General features: G+C 46.9%; 1 protein-coding gene across 13 annotated transcripts in view; it reads right to left on the bottom strand.

Moving 5' to 3' along the window:
- The window catches only part of Tenm2 (teneurin transmembrane protein 2), a 1,249,250-nt gene that overhangs the window by 74,095 nt on the left and 1,149,042 nt on the right, over positions 1–26,113 (bottom strand). For all 13 annotated transcript variants that reach the window (XM_041675940.1, XM_041675943.1, XM_041675944.1 and 10 more), the window contains one exon: positions 23,512–23,658. In XM_041675940.1, coding sequence (XP_041531874.1) covers positions 23,512–23,658 — 147 coding nt within the window. The remainder of the gene's footprint in view (positions 1–23,511; positions 23,659–26,113) is intronic.

Raw genomic sequence — 26,113 nt, 5'->3', positions numbered from 1 at the left:
GGCTGGGCTAGAATTCACTCTCTATGTAGCTGAGGATGACCTTGAATTCCTTATCCTCCTGCCTCCACCTCTCAAGTACTGGGACTGCAACTGTATACAACCACACTGAGCTTATTTTTTTTTTTAAAGCCTCATTTTTGATAAAGAAATCAGAGAGGATCTTCTGTGACAATCTAGTAATATGAAGTGGATTCTTTGGACTATAGAAGAGCTAACAGAGAAAGCCACACACCTCTCATAGGGTTGGAGGTCAGAACTTGGCTGCGCAGAATCAGATGGATTTGTGGTTCAATTTCATCTTCCTTGACCTCCTCCTTACTGTGAAAGCTTGGGGAGAGAACTAACTTTGTTGAGCCTCAGTTCACTTGCCCTTTTCTTTTTTAAAGATTTATTTATTTATTATGTATATAACATTCCTTCCATGTATGCTTGCATGCCAGAAGAGGGCTTAGTTCCAAACAGTGACAGGCTAGGAATGACTAACAGTGAAAATAATGTCACGGAGGGAACAGCATCTCCACATTTTTTTAAGATTTGAATCTTCACAGCAACTTTGCAAAGAAGAGTAACGCAACCTTGAAACTTCAGACTGGGAACTTGGGTCTGAGTCTCAGATTGGCTCCTGTTCAGCTATGGTGGACAATTAACTGCTCCGGGCCTCTCATCTCCCTCAGGTGCCAAGAGGGGATGGCGGTGATGATGTGAGAGAGAGAATTAAATCAGCTAATTCTCAGCCCTGCGGATTTGGTGTCCGCATCTGTGCCTTCGTCTAAACTCAGATAGAAAATGAAGCCAGGCCTATGGTGATTACATCGGTTCTGCACACATATAGATGACTTCCTGTTCCCCAGACAATACAGCACCATTAATCTTTGTACAGAATTTCCATGGTAGCAGACATCACCTAGAGATGGTTCTGGAAGGCCTCATTTAACCACTGTCCTGTGATGCAGATAGGAATGGCTCTGAGTATGGCCCAACACAAAGTCTTAAATCTACTTATTTTTTTTTTTTGTGACTTGATTGTCAAGCTATCAAAGAGGAACTTTGTAAATTATGTTACATGGCAATGTCAAAAGGCTGGACAGCCCTGAACGGGATTTAGGAAGATGTGAAGTTGTTACCATGGAGACACTATACTCTTTCTATCAGGAATCTGAGCATCGGGGATTTGGTACCTGTGGGGTCCTGAAGGACCAGTGTGGATACTGAGGAATGACTTGTGGCACTTGGCGCAGTGCCTGGTACAACAAGTGCTCAGAGATTGAACTGTCACCATCAGCATCCTACAGGGGAAGAAACTGGAGCTCGGAGAAGGCTGAGTTAGTCTCACTCAAGTGACTAAGATGCAGGAAAAAGGCAGCCAATGATAGCATCTCCATTACTGGAAAGAGATGCTTCCCCACTAAAGGAAGTCAGAAGACAAGGTACTTGACTAGTCATCCAGGGAAATGGGGAGACTTAATCACTTCTGAAGGCCTGTCTCCTACTCAAGCTGGGGAAGAACCGGGCTGGTTGACATGGGCCTCTGAAAAATTCAAACAGAAACAAAGCGCCTGGGAATTCATTCCTAGAACCAGGCTGTCCAGACCCTCTTCCTCCCACCCATTCACCTGTGAGATTCCAACCATCCCATTGAGTTGACACATACCTTCTGCGATGGCTATAGGCTTGTGTCAGCCAGCTCCAGTCCCTGTCTACTTTGCTCGGCTGGATTTTAAAAGGGGCACCTGTGTGGTCTAGAGACTTCAGCTCTAACTCTTAGTGACTGCTTTTCAGTAAAGATGAGCACTGGGTGGTGGCAGGAGGCCCTGTACACACAGGGGAGCAACCATAGTCAACATTTGGGTATTTCAAAGTTGGTAAAACATGTAGTGTATCTTTTTGTCCCAAAGAGTCTGCATGTATCTCCGACTTGAGCCTTTCACAAGGATGTCAGGCTGCTTATTTCACGGGTTTTCCTCTTTCATCTTTGTAAACTGGGGGCTTCAGGAGAGTCTGGTTAGAAGCCTTTTGTTCAGTTTGGTGGTGTCCTGTGTTTCCCATAGCTTGCTCTGCACGTGGCCTCCTCTTTGACCTGCATGAACTCCATGGCGTTCTTAAGCTTTTAAAGGCTTTAGAGGAACACCTGCGTTTACTTTCCTCAGTTTTGTTTGGTCACAAGGTGGCCCAAGGTGACCTCAATGATCCAGGGCAGGAGCCGTGGATACTCTGGGAATGTCTACATGCAGGCCTGCTTTGGGGCCTGGTTAAAAGTGCAGATTTTGGATGGGCAAGACTGCTCGGTGGGTAAAGGCACTTGCTGCCCTCCTGATGACCTGAGTTGGCTTCCCAGGACCCACGTGGTAGAAGGAGGGAACCAACCTTCACATGCTATCCTCTGGGTGCCTCACATGCCCACACATACTAAATAAATAAGTGTAATTATTTTTGAAAGCTCAGTTTTTTTTCACACTGAAACCCACTTTCTTTCCAGACTATGGTTCGAAAGGACACACTGAAAGGATGCATTACCACTCATCAATCTATCTGTCCTATTCACTGGGCCATCAGGCTATGAAGAGGATTGGTTAAACACATGGTCTTTGATTAAGAGTACACCCTGATCCATTGACAGGGTGCTCAAAACAGACACAATCAATTACAACAGGTGAGGAATTATAGTCGCTTCTACCGGGAGGGGGAAAAGCCCAGGGGAACTTTCTGAGCACTTTACACATTTTTGCTTGCCATCTCAGCCAACTAGACATACAGGAGATTCCAGCAAGTGGCTTAACAGTGATGGTACCGAACAGAAATGTCACATGATCAGCCGAGATGAGACGCTCACAGACTAAGGGTGTCTAAGTCACTGCGATTTCTTATCTTTCTTGGGTTTTTCTGGGCAGCAATGGTTTGTTTACCCACAGAGAGATTGATATTTACCAATTTTTCATTTCCTTCAAGAAAAATGCAGGTAGTGCAGGTGACAACTCAGGAAATCTTAGGGCTAATGATGGGGAGGTGACAGGAAAGCTAATGAAGCAGAGAGAAGAAGGGAAGAGACATTCAGTTGGGCAGAGGAACTTGGTGCTTTGTTCGGCGATGCGAACGAACGAAGGAGGAAGGGGATGGTGTAGCTGGTCATCAAGGGCCCAACAAAGGCCCCCTCCTCCCCCCACGGACTTTTCGGAAATGGCAGCCATGGAGTAGATTTTGCCCTGGATGTGACTTACTTAGGTTGAGCCCAGGCAGTGTCACCCTAAAGTACATGGGACCTCCAACAAGTATATTTTGGCCAGTCCTCTGATTATGTAAGCAATCGCCTAGTAGCAGTGAACGTCATTGAGGCCACCCAGTCTCTATGAGACTGCAAAGCTAACGCTGCTCCCAGCAGCAGAGACTGTCTGAGGCTCTTTGCAGCTGGGGCTGCACACCCGACCCTCGGGTAATGCACTGAGCTTGCACATCGGGCATTGAGAAATTGGCTGAAAAGCATCAGTTCCTCACTGGAGCTCACAAAGTAAGCAAAGGCCGAGCAAAATCCTCCATTAGGTTTCTTGTCAGCTTTGGGGGTTTCGGACCCCCCAAAACCTACCTGAACCTGCAGCCACATTGGAAACCAGGAACAGCAAGAGAGGACCATCTGTGTTATAAGGCACAGAAGTTTTGTGTACACGTTGGTGAGCTGACAAGCCACCCCTCAAATGATGGGTAGTTATCTGCGATGGATTGCTTGTCTCCTGGAGAGGATGTAGTTGTTTTATGGGAGCCATATTGCTCCCCTCAAGGAATGGCAAAGACAACTTCTTTCCCTATCCTGCAGAGCCAGAACAGCAATGACAATCACCCGGAACCCATTTGGACCAAGACTATGATTATGCACCATCCTCATCTCCACCTCAGTTCTTCTGTTTAAGCCTAAGGCTCACATAGGTGCCACAAAGGCAGACCTGTGGTGGTAGGACACCTTTGTCTGTAGCTTCCCTTGTGCCACACTGATTGGCTCCCTTAGCCATCAATCACCATGGACTGTTTGTTAATTTATATATTGGGATGTGAGGCCTGACCCACCCTCTGGGGGTTCCTGGAGTTGGGCCGAAGACTCTGCTATTCCAGATTAACTCTTGGTATCTGGTTGACTCTGCATGCATAAATAGTGGGTAAAGGATGGTGGACATTCAAAGGTGCCCTGATGGGGAGACAGGGAGCTTACATGGGGTGGCTCTCCAAAGCCCTGGACCCACAAAGAAGTAGTACCCAGCTTTTCCCCAACTTGTTCAAGGCCCAGTTAAACACAAAGCAAATAAACGTAGACTTTAGAATTAGAACATTCTGGCTTTCAAAGCAGTTCTCTCATTCCAGGGCAAGTGAGCTCACTTTCCCATCTATAGAATGGACTCAAGCTAATATTCCCCACTACCCTGACATGCAGAGAGCTATAGGATGGGCCTACATGAAGACTGACACACAGCTCTACGAATGATGCTTCTTAATGATATTTCCTGCTCTCCACCAGAGAAGGGCATGGTTCTATTTGCATTTCCCCCTATGCCTACTGACATGTTGGAAGTGAGGGATAATTGAAAGTATTCTGGCTTGATGTAACTAAGAAGTGAAAGGCGCGGGCAAGGCTGACTTGATTTAACCTGGCAATATGAGATTAGTTCTTCATTGCCTCTGCTAGGTCTCCCACATTGCCAACCTCTGAAAGCAATAGATTGGCTGACAGGGTGCTCATTTGGAAGGTTTCACCTGCCATTAATACCCTGGCTGCCTGACGGACCGTTGCTCCTCAGGCGGCCTGCTCTCCCTCCGTGGAGCACGGCCATTCTTAAATATAGCGAGGAGGAGAACTGTATTTGCACTCCTGGAAGGCCTTTTGGAAGTCTTCCTCTTTCTTCATGCCAATTCCTTGTGTCAGTCTCTGAGTTCCAGGGCCAAAGAGTCTTGCCCCAAGCACCTTCAGCTTTTCTTCTGACTTAGCAATGGAAGATCAGTCAGGCCTGACCAGAGAGATCTGACAGAGTGGAAGCCCCACCATGAGCTGCCTTGCCAGCTCTCCTGTTCTGGGGGAGGGGTGTGGGAAAGAGAAAGAAGAGTCAGCTAGGAAAGCCACAGGCTCTGTTGCCCATGGCAAGGGTGTGATTCGGGCTGGACCTCTCTTGCTATGACTAGCAGTGCCTGGAGGTCAGTGAGGGATGTTTCCCATCACGTCCTTAGTCTCCATCCCCTTTATTTAATTTGATGAAGGTTCTTTACCAGACACTAAACAACACTCCTGCCCCAACACAACACAAATACACCCAACAATATCTGTCTGGGATTCCGGGTGGGCCTTGAGAACATATGTGAATTTACAAGCTCTCTGGTGATGGGGACCTTCGTTCTGAGCGCTGAGTTTTCAGGATCCACAGTCTAAACCAGCCTTGCTCACATACTTTGTTACCTGGCCCAGAGAACAGGCATTTGGATTCCTGCTGTTACCTTAGACCTACAGAATTATTGAGACGGAGACTGGGAATCTGTGTTTTAAGGGAGACCCTTAGATGTTCCTTTGCTTATCGAAGTTTAAGATTCCTTGCCCTGGATTACTGCAAAGACCCTTTAGACATCTAAAGAAATACAAGCTGGCCTGGGGGACTATACCAGCTTTCTCCATCTGAGTCCCCTGTAAGATATATATTATCAGGGGTTTCCTGAAACACAGAGGTGGCGGGCAGGGGGGGAATCTATACGTTCAAGTGCAATCTGGGAGACAATAGTTAAACAATATGTGAGAAGTTCTCACAGCAGAACTTCTCAGAGTCCTTGTAATGTAAATACACACAACTCTTCCCTACCATGGCGGAGTGGATAGCCCTTCATGATGGACGAGCCATTTGGTTCAGACTCATTTCTGTAGTTGTATCCAGTGCCATATAGCATAACAGATTCTGAAGACATTCTGCCAGGAAAGGGGGCCCTGTTCTTAGAAGGGGCCAACCAAACCTTCCTGTCTTCCACTTAACAAGTAGCATCTTTGTCCCTGCTTGGCTTTGCAGAGAATGGAGGCCATGAGTGACCAGGCCCAACACAAACTGCATTACTGTGACAAGCATGACCCTTCAGGGGAACTGCCCTCTGTCACCATTCTCTATCCTGAGGTGGCCTTGAGTGCAGGGACCCAGTGCTAAGTGACAGCATCCTGGGGGGGCCACATGTTAACGAAGCATCACAAACCTCTGGTGTTGTGATACAACATTGTTATCCGGAAAGTTCGTGCAGCCAAGTTACAGAACAACTGCAAATTTTTTTTTCTCATAATATTTTATTTCAGTTTACAATGTTGTGTTGGACTGTACTCATTGATGTTCTTGGCTGGATGCAGCCCACAGGCTATGGCTCCCAGGCCTGCGTCATAGGCAAGCTTGTCTTGTGAGAGCTAATAGTTGGTGCTTACAAAGAGCTTCCAAGCTGTTAGGGGCTGCCCCGGGGTAGTTTTCACATATCCCCCGGTAAGACCCTGGGGTCCCAGGCATCAGGGCTGTCATTTGCAGTGATAGAGCAAAAGACCAACACAGACTAGATGATTTTCTGGAGTGGCTAGGCAGGGTTTGAACAGGGCCTGCTGCTCTCTGAAGCCAAGTCTTCTGTGTAGCTCCTATCCGAATCTATGCCTCTCATCAAACACTCCTCCTTCCTGGGGGCCATCGGACCACTGAGACATCCTTTGAGCCTGCCTCTAATCCTTGCACCTAAGGCATGACTAAGTCAGATTGAAGACCAATGACTTGAATACTCATTGTATTGGGCTACGGAATATTTAGCCATCAGTCTTCACTTACATCCAGTTTACATTCTGACTTGGTGGGCGACCACAGCAATGCCCTGTACCAGCTCTTCAAGAGTCTCTATTATCGCACACTATACCATGAAGATCTAGCTGTGATCATTCACATATGTTCTTAGGAACCTCACAACTGGGTTCTACGGTCTCCATTTTGCAGATGGAAAAACTGAGGCTCAGAGAGCAACTGGGTTCTTCCCAAGTACACAAAATTGGTAAGTGTTGGATGCATGATCCCCACATTGGCCATCTGCTTCCACTTCTTGACTTGTACTCTTGATTCTTAGAGGAGGCTGTGAGGGTCATAGCATATCAGGGGTCCTTTGCTCTGAATGTTGACACTTCAGCAAGTTTCTACCTTCTACCTTCTCATATCCCTTCTTTTTTTTGTCCTCCTACCCTTTCCTTAGTCTACCCTTTCTTCTTTCAACTCTTGGCTAGCTGACTTCCTCTATCCCCACAGCAGCTTCTAGAAATGATCTCATTTGATCAGTAGTTCAGCACCACAGACAAACCCTGACCTAGCAGATACTCACCCCTGTTAGCCCACAGCCACGCTTGCTGTACCACAGGGATTTTCACCCTGGCTGCTGCTGTCTACCCCTTGACTGTTACAAAAGCCACTGGCCATAGAGCAGGGCCTCTGATCCCAGCCTCCCATTTCCCCAAGCGCTCGCCCTCTGTCTGCTGTGCCTGGCCTCTCATAGTTACCCATCACCCTCTCCCCTGCCCTGCTCCTCATCAGCTTCCTTTTTTTTTTTTTTCAGAGCTTGCTGACAGGTTGGACAGACAGAGCTGATGGCCATGCAGTCTAGGCCCAGCAGGGGGTAGCAGCCTGGTGGGGTGCCAGACAGTGACCTGCTGGGTCCTTCAGAAAGAAAGGGGCTGTCACAGTCAATGCTGCGAAGCAACAAGCTGGAACAGCTACTTTCTGCCTGCGGGGAGACCAGGGGATGTCTGTGTCTAGGATGGGCCTCCGAGACTGCTGAGGCGTGGTGCTTCTCTTCCCATGGCATAAACACAGTGCTGAGTGCTGGCTGGGAGGAGGGATTGGACTCCGTTATCATACAAGCTTTCGGCTTGATTGGGATGATAGGCTAATTTCTAAACTGATCTTTTCCTAAAGACTCCTGTGCACCAGGCGCTGGATGCAGAACCCTCAGGATGAACTTAGCTCATCTTCACGTCCCCTCTGTGGGGTGGGTGCCACGAGCCAATATTATACTGCTGGTGAAGATTGTGATATCTGGAGACAGGTGACATGCAGCCAACAATGAACTGTGTGTGACACATTGATTGCAACCTATTAGCTCTGTGGCCTTGGACTTCTGGTTTTATTCTTCCGAGCCTCAGTTTCTTATCTATTGAAGGGTTCTGATAATCATGCCAGTTTGGCAAGGCTTTCACAAAAGATTAAACCTTTTATCACATGTGTTTAGTACATGGTGACCAGTTGTTTCCACCCAGTTTATGGCTGGAGAAAGCCAGTCTTCGAGAGCCGAAAGCTTGTGGGAAGCAAGGCTGGAATTCAGCGGTCCAGGCTTAGCCTTCCCTACCATGCTACACCCTGCCCAATGAGATATACGGAGATGTCAGAGTCAAAGCATCCTTGATACTTCCGCATTTCTTCCTATTTTAGTTGATAATTCTGGGGTGCGTTAGTCGATAACTTTTTGGTCACTGTGACAAAATATCAGACAAAGCCAACTTGATATTTATCTTGGCTATTGTTGTAGTAGGAGCGGCGGGGCTGCATCTCCGGCACCTGCCCGCCCACATGGCTAGCTTATGCCCCGAAATAATTACACGGAAACTGTATTCTTTTAAGCACTGCTTGGCCCATTAGTTCCAGCCTCTTGTTGGCTAGCTCTTATATATTAATCTAACCCATTTCTAATAATCTGTGTAGCCCCACGAGCTGGCTTACCAGGGAAGATCTTAACCTGCGTCTGTCTGGAGTGGGAGAATCATGGCGACTCCCTGACTCAGCTTCTTTCTCCCAGCATTCTGTTCTGTTTACTCCGCCTACCTAATATTATGTCCTATTAAAGGGCCAAGGCAGTCTCTTTATTTAACCAATGAAATTAACACAAGCCAGAAGACTCTCCCCCATCAGGCTATGGTTTCAGCCTATAATAGGTTTGTTTCTCTGTTATGGGCCTGTGGTAAGGTAGGGGAGTATGACAGAACCAAGGTTCTCACCTTGGCATGTCTGGAAAGCAGGAGACAGGAGGGGGCTGGCGACAAAGTCCCTAAGGACATGCCTTAGTAGTTTCTTTCCTTCAGGTAAGCCCCTCCCTCCTGTCCATGCTAGCATGTTATGAACCTGTTATTGATGGATCCATCAATGGAGGCAGAACCCTTGTAGTCTAAATACCTGTCAGTCAATACTGCCCTCAGCTGCTGAAGACCACACCTTTAACATATAAGCCATTTTACATACAAACCATAAGAACCTTAACACTGAGTTCATGTCCCCTAGGAAGTCACTGTATAGGACAAAATAACACTGGTAAGAACAGTGAAGAACAGCAGAGACATGTGCCAATGTCTTACTGAAAGGAAATAATGAATCGTACATTGGGATTTTTTTTGCATTAATAAAGTGAGTTCAGTGGTACATAGTGACTTAGGTTTACTGTTTTTAATAAAATGATAGTTATTATTATTATTTTGGATAATTTCTTAATGCACTGTGAAAGTTTTTTATTATTATTCAACTTGATACAAACTAGGAACATCTGAGAAGAGAGAATCCCAACTACGGAACTGCCTCCATCCGAATGACTGCAGGCAAGTCTGTGGGAGCACTACCTCCATCCGAATGACTGCAGGCAAGTCTGTGGGAGCACTGCCTACATCAGAATGATAGGCAAGTCTGAGGGAGCACTGCCTCCATCCAAATGACTGCAGGCAAGTCTGTGGGAGCACTGCCTCCATCCGAATGACTGCAGGCAAGTCTGTGGGAGGACTACCTCCATCCGAATGACTGCAGGCAAGTCTGTGGGAACACTACCTCCATCAGAATGACTGTAGGCAAGTCTGTGGGAGCACTACCTCCGTCAGAATGACTGCAGGCAAGTCTGTGGGAGGACTACCTCCATCCGAATGACTGCAGGCAAGTCTGTGGGAACACTACCTCCATCAGAATGACTGTAGGCAAGTCTGTGGGAGCACTACCTCCGTCAGAATGACTGCAGGCAAGTCTGTGGGAGTGTTTTCTTGATTGATTATTGATATAGGAGGGTGGTGCCACCCCTGGGTACATAGTTCTAGGTTATATAAGAAAGCAAGTTGAACAAGCCACAGAGAACAAACCAGTTCCTTCATGGTTTCTATCTCAGCTCCTGCCTCCAGGTTCCTGCCTGACTTCCTTAGAGGATGGACTGGAATGTGTAAAGGAAAAGAAACCATGTTTCTTCTTGTCATGGTGTGGATCATAGCAACAGAAACATGCATGCAACCTGGGACATGCATATATTTTGATATATTTTGATCATATTTACCCAAGTCCTTCCCCTGACACCTTTCAGATCCTCCCTACCACCTTCTAAATTTGTGTCCTTGATATTCTATTTATTTATTTATTGAATAGCCCACGGATTCTAATTTGTTCTCCCCGTATACTAATGGGTGTGGGGCCATCCAATGAGAACTCTCTCCTCCAGCAGCCCTCAACTGTCAATACCTCCTTAGTTATAGGTGGGGTTTATAAAGGTATCATTGTTTGAAGTGATGATATTTTTTTAATCCTCACATGAAATTTATTCATCACTCAATAACTTACTAAATAAAAGCAACTGTTTACAGCCTTATCATGGAGGCATGTGTTCATCAGTGTGACAGAGGTTGATGATGACAGACAAGGCCCTGAGGATATGAGCTACACTCCCGAGGGGCAAAGCAGATGACAAAGATGAATACCAGATTGAGGGAGTGAAAGTGCCTTCAAGACACGGGATGAGGCAGTGGAAACCAGTAGAGGATGTAGGGGTGGTAGTGGGGGGTGGGGACTGGTAAAGGGAGGGGCGCCAGGAAGGGCTTCCAGGAAGAAACAATACTTCAGTAAAACCTAAGTGACATGAGAAGATATGTCACAGAAATGTCCAGAGGAAGAACCTTCTAGGAAGAGGAGACAGAAGTGCAAAGCCCAGGGTAGGAATACGTTAGAGAGTTGTCAGATGCAGCAGGCAGGTGAGGGCAGAGCAGAGGGAGGAAGATGAGGAGGAAAGGGACCAGAGGAGAACACGGGGTTTGCTGCAGGAGCTGCCTGCCATTCTCGGGGAGCTGAGAAGGCCTGAGGAGGCTTGAACAAAGATATGCTGTGCTTGCACTACTAGTAGGATTCTTCTTATGGTTCCGTGTAGACTGGGCCAGAAGCTGGAGGACTAGTCACCAGGTCAGTGAAGTTGGTGACATGATCTGGTAGAGGTGGTGGAGGTGCTAAACGTACACTGTTACTCTAGTGTTTAGCCATCGAGACCAGAAGGGCTGGGTCAGTTGACTGTGTCTTGCAATATGCATAGTAGTTGGAATGTGTCAGCGGCCAATGGCATGGCCACCTCAGTAGGCTGTGGCCGTTGGCAGGTGAGGACTTTAGTACTGTTTGTTAGAGGATGGCTTCTTCCCACACCTGCCTTTTATTACAACTCTCTTGAAAGAGGAAGACGAAACTCTGAAAGCTAGAGTCCCAAGCCGCCTCCACCACTGCTTATGGGTGTCATGGGCCTATGAGAGCCCAGAGTTGCTCCCGGGGTCCATGCACCAGTCAAGCTGCCCTTACCTTAAGATGTGGAATTGCTTGGCCTGTTTTTCTCATTAGGTGACTCTGGGATGACATGCTTGGAGGTATTATTACTTTCTGGTTTGAGCTGTCTTCAAAATGACATGCAGGAGGCTATCAGTGTCAGTATCACCTGAGTGCTTATTAGAAACACACATCTGTGGACACTACACTGCATCCACTGAACCCAAACTCTAGAGATGGGGCCTAAGAGTCTATGCGTGAGGCTTGTCAGGCGTGAGGCTTGTCAGACCGTTCTGACTCTGGCTCACATTCCTGTGTGTCCTGAGTTAACTCAACAATGGCTTCGCAAACCCTTTAAGGTAGTAGCTATCCTTAGCCCATTCTTCAGAGGACCAAACAGAGGCTCCGAGACATGGAGCGACTTGAGCTCTTGCTGTACATGGTGAGCTGAGATATGAACATGGAGTTCTGTGATCCCAATCCTTCTTTATCAGCCTGCCTGCCTCTTCTCTCCACGGAGAGAGAATGCCCACACATGCAGTGGAGGGCTCCAAAAAAGGCCATACTTTCATTTTGGCCAAGGGTCTATTGAGTCAGAGATGATCTTCTGTTTGTGGGAGGGGTCTGGCTGTGATTCTAAAGAGCAAGGTGCTACGTGGAGGAATGTGAACGCTGACTTGAGCCATGAGACAATGCTCCACGTGAGGGCCTGCTCCTGTGGCACTCACGTTCATCTGAGTGGTTCCCAGCCTCGCTCCCACAGCCCTCCTCCTCTGTTTCCTCATGGACTCTGTTGGAAGGGCCCCAGCCTCCTTGGAAATGCTCAAGATCACCACTGCTCCCTCCTCTAGGTCTTCCCGTTTCTAAGTCCCTTTACCCACAATGCGTTTCCTTCATTCTGTATCTAATTTCCCAATATCTCTTACAATTTAAGATGTATTCACTTATTTTGAGATAAGTTCTCACTCTAGCCCAGTCTGGTCTGGAACTCACCACGTAGCCCAGGATGACCTTGAACTTCTGGTCATCCTCCTGCCTCAGCTTTTAAATTAAAAACATTTGTTTTTTGAGACAAGGTCTCGTGTATTCAGGCTAGCCTTGAGGTCTGTAGCCAAGGCTGGCCTTGAACTCTTGATATTTCTACCTTCACCTCCCAAATGCTGGCACTATAGACATTCATTGCCATGTCTCTTTCACCTACTTTGGAAGTTTTTGATGACCTTTTGCTGGGCATCCAAAACCTCTTTACGCATTTCTTCTGTCATTATATTGTGATGTAATGAAGCATTGAATGGATATTTTACCACGGACAACCCAGGGACGCTTTGCAGACTGAGTCTGAGTCTCATCCATTCATGTGGCTGGGAATGGAGTAAGGGTATGCACAGGTGAATTTTGGGTCATTCTGACAAGGAGTAGGACTGCATTGTGGGCGTTGTTGGCTATTGGCTTCATCAACGACGCGTGATCTGAACAGGGCTGTACTGAAGGCGAAAGAGAGAGATGGGCTTGGGAACAAAGCTAAAGAAATACTTACTATCAAGGGTGTTAGACACATGCATTGATCCTAGCCTAGGACGACTCGGGTTGATGTAGATCACAGCTTAAACATTAGTGGTAGATACCTATTTTCCCGAGGGCCACTGAATCCTTTTGCTGGTTGCATAGCAAGGGGAAAAAATAGAGTAGATTTTGAGCCAGAAATCTGGAACTCTGGTCTGCCCTGCTTGGTTTCTGTCCTTGAAGAAATTATTTTGCTTCTCTGGATTTTGCAGCTGCTGTGGACTATGAAAAACTAAATAAAGTAAGCATTTTATTGTCCATTGATTTAGTTTCTTTGGTTTGGGAGAGAGTGTCATCACCTAGCCTAGAATGACCTTGAATTCAAGATCACCCCCCCCCCCACTTCTTTCAAGTGTTTGGATTACAGGCGTGTACTGCCATGCCTGGTAGTACTATATATATTTTAGCCTTTCTGTACCTGGTAGTCCCTAACACCCATGGAGGAAACAGCCCACGATTCTATGAACGTATGGGTGTCCTTTATTGTGTGTGACCTCAGAATGTCAGAGCCCTGTGTAGGGAGATGGGGTGGTGAGGGGCAGATGTGGAATGACATTCTTTAAGCAGAAGGAGAAGGGAGAGAAGCATCCTGTAAGGATTTGCCTTTTCCTGTGAGTAAGGAGAAAGGGAAGCGTAAAGCAGAGAGGGCTGGGGAACTGTGTCATTGTCTTTGGCTTCACATTTGGCTCCATAGTTCTGGCCTCTCTCCAATCCCCCAGAGCTCTTGGCTGAGAAGATGGAAAACCAAAGAAAAGAGCACAGGCCTCGGGCAGCTGCTCTTGCCGCGCTGCAGAGGACTCCTCGCTATTTAGAGTCCAACTGTTCCACTTTCCCCGGCTCGCCCCTGGCATTCCAGCGCACAAGCACTTTGTGGGGGAAAGACTGCATAACGCTGATGGTGGTTTTCAGCACACTCAGAATTCGTGTTTCTGCGAGACTGAGGTTGCGCCAGTCCCCGGGTCTGCCCTGCTCGGACAATGGACACAGCATTCAGGTACTGGGAGCCCTTCAACCTGAGGAGGGCTCTTGACCTGTGTTCTGGATCCTGGCAGGGCTGTGTTGTGACCCTGGGACCATGGACAAGCTGCTGTACTTTCTCTTTCAAAGTATGGCCATGCCTGAACCAGGGAAGTGTTTGATGCCTCTCAGACCTTGGGCATCATAGACTTTGACGTCAGAGCAAGGAACATCCTATTTTGGGACTACGTGGCTTTCCCATGCACCCAAGCTTCTAGAGGAACTGTTCCTCAGCTGTGCTATTGTTTCCCTTTTGGGCCTGGTTACTCTTTGTTGTGAACAGCCTTTCTACACATGTAGATGGCTAGCGGCAACCTGGGCATCGCCTGGGATCATTTCCCATTCACCATAACTTCAGAAATGCTTCCAGACATCACCAGAGATTTCCTGCAGAGCATAGTTGCCTCTGAGAGAAAACTACTGATCTGGACCCAGACTGTGGGGAACACAGAGCTAATAAAAATGGCGCCAGGGCTTCACGCTGGCCATCAGGTGATAGTCACAGAGACAAGGCAGGGTAGTGCTATACAATCCAGGAAGAGTCTCTGGCCCAGACAAAACTACCAGTGACACAAATGTTATCCTTGGGCCGTGAGTTTAATCTGTGGTTTAATTCCTTAAAACAAATCTTCAGTGATTTAAATGACTAGCATTAAAAATTATTGAAAAAAAAAGTGATCATGGGAAGATGCACGTGAGGGCAGGTGCCTGTGGAGGCCAGAAGACGGTGCTGGAGCCCCTGCAGCAGGAGGTGTGGGCGGTGGTGAGCCTCCCAACATGGGTGCTGGGGCTTTTGCAGGAGCAGCAAGCACTCTTGGCCGCTTGATCATCTGTCCAGCCCCTTGATTAGCACTTCACAGATTAGGCATCTTCATTGCAATTTTATGATGAATATTGGATTTGTCAGCTAATCAGGTGAAAAAACCCTAATCTCTTAAGAGACACTTAATAACCATTTGGAGTATGGGAGATTTGATTAGGAAAGACTGAAGGTGCTATGTTAGGTAAAGCCGTGAACTTTAAATGTCTTAAAAAAACCCGATGGTCAAATCCATTTTACCAGGAAAGGGTTTTCAGTGGGAAGCTTAATCTTTGAAGTGCTTATTTTGTTTCCTCTGAGTTCTAAGACAAATCCTGCCCTTGCTTTATTCCTTTCTGGAAACATCTGTTGTTAGTATTTAAGAAGGAAGGAGACGAAGGCTTTAAAGATGGAAACCTGCACATCCCAGAAGTCGCCCGAAAGACCTGTTTTGAGTCTTATTTTCTTGAGACCCCGTATTTGTTTCTGTAAAATGGGAATACAGTCACCCCTCCCTCTATTTGGGCTTTCCATTCACACATTCAACCAAAAATGAATAAGACGTATTCGGAGGAAACAATTTCCTCTGTATTGAACAGGTCCACACTATTCTTTTATGTCATTCTGCATGTAATGCAGCACAGCAATTATGCACATAGCATCACATGGTAACAGGAAGATACATACAGGTTATATGTAAATGCTACACTAGTTTATGTAAAGGACTTAAGCATCCTTGTATTTTGATATCCACATGGCAAGTAAAACTAGTCCCTAGAAGAAAGATGGTTGTAATATGGTGAAAGAGGCTCAGAGAACCTATAGTCAGTGTGACCTAACAGCACAACTAGAAAGATCTAGGAGTATGATGTTCCTGTTAGGGAGATGGAAGAGGCCGGCAAAGGGTGCCTGACCCAGGAACTAAAGGATGAGAGGAAGCCATTACACACAGAACCCGGCTTGAACACTTTGGGCCCTGAGCCAGCAAAGACCCTGCAGTGGGCACAGCATGCTGGTGTGGGGATCAGAAGGGTGCCCAGTGAGACTGAAGCAGAGCCTGAGGGAGGGTAGGGAAAGGATGGTCAGAAGGCAAGCAGGGGTGCAGAGGAGGCCCTCCAGGTAGGCGAAGCAGATGTTTGCGTTGATTCTAATTGTGTTAGAATTCTCCGAGGGAATGATGGATCTGATTTACAACAGACGTGTCCCCTAGCTACTGGATTGGAGGACCAAGGATCATGAGATGGGATTAGAAGCATAGAGACCCACGCACTTGGTGTCTACTCTCATTATCCTGGTATATGTACCAGGATACATATATATATATCCAGCCCAATGCTGGCACACTTAGGAACTGTCATTCTTTTTTTTTTTTTTTTTTTAAATATTTATTTATTTATTAGGTATACATTATTCTGTTTTGCTTGTATGCCTGCAGGCCAGAAGAGGGCACCAGACCTCATTACAGATGGTTGTGAGCCACCATGTGGTTGCCGGGAATTGAACTCAGGACCTTTGGAAGAGCAGGCAATGCTCTTAACCACTGAGCCATCTCTCCAGCCCCCAGGAACTGTCATTCTTATGTGAATCAAAGAACAGCAGATCTCAATCTGCAGATTCCATCCTCTGATGATCTAGTCTAATATGCCTATGCCTCTAGAGATCTTGCTTGGATGGAAAGATGTGGAATGGCCTCAGATACCTGTGTTTAGCCATGAGTTCCTCTTCTATCTCATCTGGACTTGCTTGGCTTTCTCCTCCAGAAGAGAGAGCCAGTGCCCTTCAGCTGCTGGTGACCTGCAGGCCAAGTCCTCTTCCCATACACTAGGAGTATGGTTTTCCCATCTGGGAGCAAGCTGGGATCCTGCATATGGCTCCAGATACATTTATCACAAGGCCTTTGGAATCTGAGGAAAATCCTTGCCCAACCCAATTAACAGAACTAAGTTGCCCTTTGGAACCATCTCCCACCTGACTGACTCGTTGGCGCATGTGCTTGCATTAACCACGGCATTATGCAGTGGACTCACCAAACACTGCCTTTCAGTGGGTGAAGAGACTGGACTCTTCAGATTTAATAACCATGTCTTTCAGAGTCTCTCAAGTCCCTAGCTTGGCTCTGCTAAATGCACAGACAAGGTGAGGTATTAATTAACAAGTGAGATAAATGCCCAATTTACATCCTTGAATCAAGTCAAACCAATTTGGATGGTGAAGGGATGGGAAGGAGGGTGAAGTAGCTGTGGGCATGGGGCAGATTTCATCGGTTTCGAGTGTTCTGGGCACAGTCCAGAGTTATGCCTCCTCATTTGGACTTGGCTGGAGTGTCTTGGATGATGTGCCCAGAGCTCAGGCCAGCATCCATATCTCTTAACCCAAGGCGGCCTCCTCTGGAGCAAAACAAGGAACCAAACCTTGCCAGGGGAGGCAGAGTAGATAGCAGGGTTCTGGATGGAAACTGGAGTGGTGTCTAATTTATACAGAGAAATGAAGACGCTGCTAGTGGATTGAGGAGCCTTTCCATGGCTCATTCTACTCTGTGACTTGGAGAATTCCCCCAGGGACGGGATGAAAACTCTGGACTTGACTTTTGAGATGTGCCTTCTCTCATCCCATTAATGTCACATTCTGTGACAGTCCTTTCTCATGGTTCCTACCAAGGTACTCTCTCTCCCTTGGTCACTTCTCATGCTCTGGATTATCGAAGTAATGACAGTCTTTGTGTACCCCATCTTTTCAGACGGAGAGTGACCCGTCTGACATTTCCCAGCAGTCAGTTTCTATGGGTGAACATTTGGTAGACCCTGGAAATGTTCATTAAACTGAGAGTGAATAACTTCACAGGGGCTGGATGCTTGGAAGGATGGATGAGTGGAGGGGCAGGTGGACGGATGAATTCCAAGGCATATGGAAGAAAGGATGGATGGAAGGGTCACTCATGACAGAGAGTTAAGGGCTTTTCAACTTTGAATCAAACATCGTTCCCTGCTCCAACTAGTGACAGAGAATAGTTTTAAAACACCCTTGGTAGACGAGGCAGATGTGGGGGGCATGTTTGGAGTTTAGGAAGGTGGCAGGGAGGAAGATGGATAAAGCATATGATACACACATATGGACATGTTACAATGAGTCTACTCCAGTAAAAACAAGATGAGAAGACAATCTCATCACCTTCCGGTTACGCAGGAACTAAACCTGAAATAATTTATGCTTTTTCTCCTAATTGTTTCTTCCTCTCCTCATTTCACTCCTCACCTTCTCTGGGATTGAAGTGGGGAAGGATCTGGGGTATAGGTACAATGACATAGGCCTGGGCTAGCCACCCCAGGAGGAAGCGCCACTTAAAATGTTTCCCCCAATATGTGGTTTGTGGGACACTCTCTGGGGTGGTTGGTAGCATGTAGACGACTGTGCTGGAAATCTGACTTAAATGAGACTCAAAATGCAGGGATCAAGAAACCTGACTTCCAAGGTCTCCACGGGGCTCTCCACAGCACTGAAGTTTAATGGGTTAGACTCTTCGCAGCTGTATGCATTATGGGAAAGTCATTGGCTGGAGTCTGTTATATGATTGTCTCTAGAAATTCTAGAAAGCAGCATTAATAGGAACACTATTGAGGCCAGCACTGGCCAACCTGCCTGTGCATTCTACAAACCAAGCATCTGTCAAATATGTAACACGCATTTGCTCGCTTAAACTTATACTAACTCATGGAGTTGACATAATCTCACCCGTTTTCTTTTTTCCAGACAAGCAAATTGAGACTTTCAGAAGTAACTTGCTGAGCCTCAGTTATCTCAACACAGGCTAATTCTGAAGACCAGAGGCTGCAATCCTATGATGCCACAGGGTCACACTACAGAAGCAAGGGAGAAAGGGTGGGATGCCGTCTCACGCTGTGCTGAAGAAAGAATGAAGGGGAGATGACGGTTCTCCCTTGCAGCCATGAGGACAGCGACACAGGCAACACAGGTAAACAGAATGTGAGTAGCACAGGAGGGGCGTTCTTCTGCCCCTCCAGCTGTAGGCTGATGAGGTCACAATCCTGTCTTGTCAGGACTGCAATGTCATTCTGTGCACCAAGTGAACAGGGAACTTGATCTAGCCTATGGGAGCTTCAGGCAGACTCCCATGTAGGCTGGAAATGATGGACTTGGGGCATTTAGCACATAGAAGCTGGGTGTCTTGCTTCTAAGTCCTGGGGGGACAAAGGGGCCTCTAGGGAGTGAGTAGAGGCTCTCCAGGCCAGACAGTCTAACGATGCCTCCTCACCTTGCTGTTCCCACTTGGAGAGGAAATCTACATTCTCTCCCTCCTACCCCTGGCTGTGATGAACTAGAGTTCACACCTCTGCCTTGGTGGTGATAATTAAATATTATCCGCCTGTCACTTGGCACACATGTTGTGTGTATTCTCAGACTTTAATGAGCTGGTATTTGTCTCCTGTAAGCAAAAATATTTCTTTGAGTCTCTCTCTCTTTTTTTTTCAAATTGGGGTGAGTGGTTCAAGTGAAGAGCTCTTGCTTTTAAAATGACAGTCTCTGGCCAGCATGTCTGTGGACGGTCCCCACTGTTTTGGTTTTCTTTTCTTTTGGCAGGGACAATGACACTCAAAGTTTGTCCCTTCTGAAATGGCCATTGCCTTCTGTTATGTGAGCAGCCACATGGCTGGTGAGTATTGTAGCAAGTGATGAGAACTCAGAGGTATGGGGTCACCATGTATGTTGTTGTGGGGATACTGTAAGGTGACCTTTTCTGACAGGGTTTCTCAGCTAACTACCAAAGAAATTTTCCCCAGATCTCCAAAAGAAGCAGTTTTATCTAGGTGCATTGAAAGAGAAATTAAGACGTTATACAAAATGAATGTTTTAGGACAGTGGATCTCAAAGGAAATCTACATCCGAGCCACCTGGAGATTTACTAGACTTTCAAATTCTTGTACCCTTCTAGAGACTCATGAGCTCAGAAACTCAGTGATGGGGTCAGGTCTTAGTCGCCAAGGTGTAATCAAATCCTTTAGGTCCTTTCCGAGCTACTAGGGAATAGGAAGAAAGTACAATGCATTCAATTCAACCCCAGCTGATGAAGTCAGTAAAGAACTTCAAATCCCTCTACCAGCGTTTGTGTTTGTAACTACCTCAGCCTCAGTTTAGAATTAAAAAAAAACCCATCACTTTAATCTGAGGATCTTCTCCACCCCCCACCCCCAATGTCTAGTGATGGGAATGACTGGCCCTTTCCAGTTCCCTTTGGAAGAACGCTCTATTATCTCCCCCATTCATGAGATTTATGACAAGTGTGTTCTTCGCAGCTGCTCCCTGAGCTGGCACTCATGTTCTGCTTGGATGCCTCTCTGACCCAATGCCAGGTTTCTAAAGCACACAGTCCTTTCTGAGGACTCCCAGCACAGGAGAGAAGAACCAGGTACTCCAGAGGCAGGAGAGCCAGGGGCACCCACCCCCAAAACGTACGTAGAGAGAAACGGTGAGCTCACTGCCCCTGGGTCTGGGGTTGGTGAGAGGAACTTTAATATTTACCAATAAACAGCAAAGTGCTTAGCACACCTCCTAGGGAAGTAATTAACCATAGAAAGAACACCCTGCGCCGAGGCATCTCCTCCAAAAAAAGAACTCACTTAATTGTGAATTGCTTACGCCAGGTGAGAGAGAACCGGTGTCTACCCCCCTCACCTGACATAAGCAACTCTGAACTAACTGGGAGTTTCTTTTTATAAACACAGCGCAGAGACTTTCTTCTTGGTGGTAATTACTTCCTCGGGAGGTTGCGTTAATAGTTCCCATAAGAAGACCATTATTGTCTTTAGCATAATCACGGCCTCATTTGCTTTTGTCCTAGCCTTTCCAGTACGTGGGCTCTGCCCCTTCAAGGGATCCTGAGTTGTGCCTATCAAGCAAGCCCTTCAGCCTGGGGATCAGGTACCTCAGGTGGGGAACCAGGATCAAGGTGAAGCTGACAGAGAGGGAGGCAGATGGCGCAGGGCCTGTTGGGGACCCAGACCACCCAGGAACCTCTTCTCTTCTGTGTTCTGCTTTCCAGCAATTTGCTATGCTTTCAGATGCTGACACCCCAACAGGGAAGGGAATCAGGGAAGCAGCTCCTTTGAGGAGGCAGAAGGAGCTGATCTATGAGCAGCCTCGGTGCTCGGTGAAATCACCAGGGAGGCAGAAGCAAAAAAGTCATTGGATTTCAACTCTTAAAAAATGCCTCTCGTCATGATGCCTCATCTTGGTTAAAAAAAAAAAATGAAAGGGAGTGGCTTCTATTCGGGTTTTGTTTCAGGAGAGAGAAAATGAGCGAAGGACAGTGCCACAGAGGCGTCTGCCCTGTGGAATTCTTTGATCAGGAGCTTGTATCAGTGTAAGTATGTCTGTTTGTTCACAAATTATCTATGTACACAAAGGCAATCATTATGGAAATCGCCAGACGTCCATTAAAAGGATGAAGAAAAAGGAGAAAATTGGATGTCTAATATTCTCCTTTGTTTCTTACCAGGTTGCACCCTACTTTGGACACCCGCAGCTGATGCCAGTGGCCATGAAACAGGTGGCTTTGATGTTGGAGGGCGAGGCACGCATACTCTGTGATTGTCACAGTGGGATGGTAAACTCCCTTGGTAGGTCAGATAGCTGCACTTGGAGATCCTTCCACCCCTGAAACAACTTCATGTGAACTCACCCTGAATGTGAGTCTTTTGGGTGGGGGAGGGCCACATACCTACACTGATGATATGGACAATACACAGTATTTGAGCTTAGGACGCTGGGCAGAGGAAGGCAGATCTCTGTGAGTTCAAGTCTAGCCTGGTCTACTGATCTCCAAGTGTGTCTTCACAAGAGGCTCGCTACCTCAGCTGTAAGAAACTAATACAAGCTGGGAGGTGGTGGTGCCCGCCTTTAATCCCAGCACTTGGGAGGCAGAGGCAGGTGGATCTCTGTGTGTTCAAGGCTAGCTTGGTCTACAGAGCAAGTTCCAGGACAGCCAGAGCTACACAGAGAATCCTTGTCTTGAAAACCCAAAACCAAAACAAACAAGCAAAAATTTAGGAGATTTCATGCCCCACATGCTAAGAACCCTACTTAGCTTCCAAGCCCTATCATTACACTGGAATGTGTCCCAGAAGACTCAGCTCGAAGGTTCAGAACAAGGGTGGTAGTACTCAACCATGCCATCTGACTGTACAGACCTAGTCTCAGAAACTAGCAGGGTTAAACTGGGTCAGTACTAACATGGCAGAAGAGAGGGTGGCGAACCTCCCTGTAAGGGATTCAGAGCAAATGTTTGACACCCGATGGCTGTGTAGGCTCTCTCACTGTGTAGGCTCCACTTAGCTCCGTGGTTAAGGTTGAACACAGAGTAGAGCTGTACACAAAATATAAACGAGTGCAGATGAGATGGCTCATGGGTAGTGGCACTTGCCTCCTAGCCAGATGATCTGGGTTTGATCCTTGGGATCCACAAGGTAGGAGGAGAAAACTGACTTCCACAACTGATCCACTGACCTCTACAAACGCTGTGGCACACATGTTCCCCTTCTCCTCCGCACACTCAATAAGGCCAAAGATGTCAAAAAATTAAAAACTAGTATAAACTAATAAACACCACCACCTTCCTGTACAAAGGACGGCGTAGGTTAAGGGTTTAATGCTTCACCATGCAAGATAAAACAGTTTGTGAGATCTGCTAAGCCGTAAGAGTGTTTATAGATAAAGATACTGCATTATATACTTAGAATTTGCTAAGAGGGCCGATGGCAACCCCACCTGTAGAAAGTAAGACTAAAGATGGTGGCTATAACTCTGAGTGGTGATGGCCATGCTATTTTTTGTGAGTGTATGTATACTCCTAAATTCATCGAGATATGCAGAGCTTTTTATATATAAATCACGCATCAATAAAGTAGTTAGAAAAAATAAGTGTAGATATTTAGTTTGAAATTTATGTACTTTTCTGTGTGATGAAATATTCTTTAGATTATTTTCCCTCAGCCATCAAGAAAATGTTAAAAAACCTTTTCTTTTCCCTTACAAATTGGGTTTGGTTCACAGTCTATAGTTGGTCGATCACAGATAAGAACACATCCCTTTGTTCCAGAGCTGGGTTTGGGTCCTGGTTTCATGCTATATTGTCTTTAGAAGTAATGGAGCTGCTCTTTAGGTCTCGGTTGCCACATCTGCAAACTGACATCTCATAGGGCTGTCAGGATGAAGGGGCACTTGGCTTATGTCATCCTAGTGCTGTGTGAGGCTCCAACTGTCACCACCATTGTCAGTGACCATAACTGGCCACCCTGAAAGGTCTGGCAGGACCATTCACCCGGAAGGCAATAACCAGAATGCAGCTACCTCTTTGCAATGATGAATATTTGAGAATACAAAGCCAATACCAAACCCTAGGTTGTGTCTCTAAGAGTCCTCCTGGCCCAAGGACATGTGTTCTTCAAAGGAAACATTACAACATTTGACAATAGTATGGAAGAGATTGTTCAGGAGAATGACTCATGACGAAAGCACATACAACACACTTCTTGAGGGGATGGGAATTAGAAGACGCTTGCTCACCTCCCTCATTATCCTTGTTATCAGCACAGGAGGTTTCCATGGCAACGTTGCATCCGGGCCCTCTCCAGCCGGTCTGGCAGACACACTGCCAGCTGTTCTGACCCAGTGTGCATCTCCCGTTACCGTTGCACAAATCAGGGCAGCCATCTGGTTGGAGAAATGGAGAGAATAAGAAGGAGGGACATGAGGCCGCGCTGGGGAAGCAGGGGAGCCATGCAGAAGGGGAACAAGCCTGCAGGGCAGCCACTGGGCCAGCCTCACAGTGGGGCCCATACCTGCTGTCCAAAGAGTCAGGGGAAGCAGGCCATGCATGCAGGTGCAAGAAGGAGTTGGGGCACAGATGCAGGGGTTTCCCAGTGACAACTGACCTGGGTGCAGGGGACAGAGCAATCTTGCAAGTGGGGAGGGAATTCAGTGCACATCCCAGACAACTGTACCAGTGCTGGCCTGACAACCATACTAGCTAGGCTCTCATTTTCAGTCAGTGGCTCAGAATGCGTGGTATCTTGAGAAAAGCCTGCCCCTCTTCCCTCCCTCTCTCTTCCTTCCTTCCTTCCTTCCTTCCTTCCTTCTTTCATCCTTCCCTCCATTTCCTTATTCCTTCTCTCCCTCTTTCACTTTCTACTTCCCTTTCTTTGTTTTTAATGCCTTCTATATACAAGAAAAAAAATTCCCTACAAGCCCAGAGTCAAAATGTCCTCCATCTTGCAGAATTTTAAAGACAGATTTACATATGATTTTCAAGAGCTTCTTGTGACCAAGAAAGAACTGGATGGCGCTGCTGGCCATTTTTTTTTTAATTCTTGTAATAGCTTTAAGGGACACTTCCAAATGTTGGCTGCTTATCACCACCTATTTATGGTAGACTTAAAACTAGAGCAGGATTTAAAGGCCAAGGGAGGGGTAAGTACTGGATGACTGGGGACAGGATAGAGGAGATCTTGTGTCCACAGGGGAAGGGCAGTGGAGTCTACACAGTTCTGATTTCATAGCTTTTTTTTCTTTCTTTCCCTCCACCCATTCCTTAGCGTATGAAATCAGCAGCCTATTTTATTTCCTAAAAGCTCCAACACCCACAGCAACTGTAACATAGACTCCCCAACCCGGAGCTCCGGCAGAGGGAGCTGGGTGAGAAGAAAAGGGAAAGTGATATGGCCTGAGTCTTGTCACCCAAGCCACCATGGCCCTTTGTGAACTGGCGAGACGCAGAGGACCCGTGGCATGTGCCGACTCTCCTAAGACCTACTTGCTGGTAAGAATTTCTAGGCCTCTTCTCATTTTTCTTTCTTTGAGCAGTTTTATTGAGGCATAATCTACCTACGGTAAAATTTACCTGTTATGCATGCATGCTGCAATGACACCTGGGGAAGTTATGGAGTTGTGCGATTGGAGGTATATCTTCTTGCTTCATTTAAATACACTCCAATGACCATTAATTTAGCTGTCCCTGTAAGTAACTATCTGAACATCATGAAAACTCCCTCTCCCTCTGTAACCTCTTCCATTTCCAGAGCTGTTTCTCAACTATACCAATGCAGGCCTGCCTGACATCAAAGCGCCTTCTGATGATAGTGGGAATTGGCCTGGAAGTCTGCTTCTTCCAGGGCATTCCAAAGGCCTTCACTGGCATCCCTCTTCTCTTCTTTCAAACACCCCTCACATGGGTGCTGATAAACCTAGTTTGCCCATGTGGCAGCGGTGTGAGTTGAAGGAACTCCCAGGAAGAAAGGTCCAAGGCTCCACCATGGAGTTTGACTGCTATAGGAAATGTCAGTCTGGGCTTGCTCTCTTTCATCCTGTGTAGCTTAGGATCAGAGTGAAGAGGGTAAGCAATAGGAAAGTCCTCGGGGGGAGGTTTCTGGAGGGCAGCTGTGCTGAGGGGAAAAAGGAGCCTGGAGCAGGGGCTCTGGCTTGTTGCTAATTCTAGCAGTGTGCACATGTGCCTTGGTCTCCATGCCTGCCCTTACAAAGTCCAGCTCAGGATTCTACAACCTTCCTTACCAGTGAGGTGACTGTGGCCCTGTCTGGGGAACCACGGATGTCCCTCCTGATCACACCCCGAGACAGTGCTCCAGGGAATTCCTTCCTCACTTCCAGGGATGTACCATCAACACTTCTGTGGGAGCAAAATGGAGCTTGGGAGGAAAAGCCCGAGGGACATTGGATGAGTCGTCAGGGAGAAAGGGATCCTGGCCAATCTGCAGCCACCTTCTGCCTTACAGTCACCACCAGAGGAGCGTGCGGAAAGAGGTCAGAGAGAGTGCCCTACATGACAGACCTCTGAACATTTGCTTGGCATGGTTTCTGGCATATGCGCTTTGCCATTTAGCTACTCTGAGGCCTCACGTCTTACTGAAATCATGCCCAGAGTCTCAACGGAGGCTCATTGTGTAGGAAACCCACGTCCACCACATAAAATTTAAATTTGCCAAGAGCCCCAGCATGTCAGTCAGAGATATGTGCTCAAAATATGTATGCTCCTCTATGGAATGAGGCCTCCCCCCCCACTCTTTTCATTCTGACCAACTGAAGTGAGATAAACAGGGCAGAGTAGCGAGTTTTCGCCACTTCCTACGAGGAAGATGAAAACATGAACAGTGGG

The sequence above is a fragment of the Microtus oregoni genome, unplaced genomic scaffold (assembly GCF_018167655.1).
Source record: "Microtus oregoni isolate MIOR12 unplaced genomic scaffold, Mior012 000027F_ref0000203, whole genome shotgun sequence".
Taxonomy (NCBI): Eukaryota; Metazoa; Chordata; class Mammalia; order Rodentia; family Cricetidae; genus Microtus; species Microtus oregoni.
The sequence above is the reverse complement of the archived record's forward strand: the minus strand, read 5'-3'. Positions and strand labels throughout refer to the sequence as shown.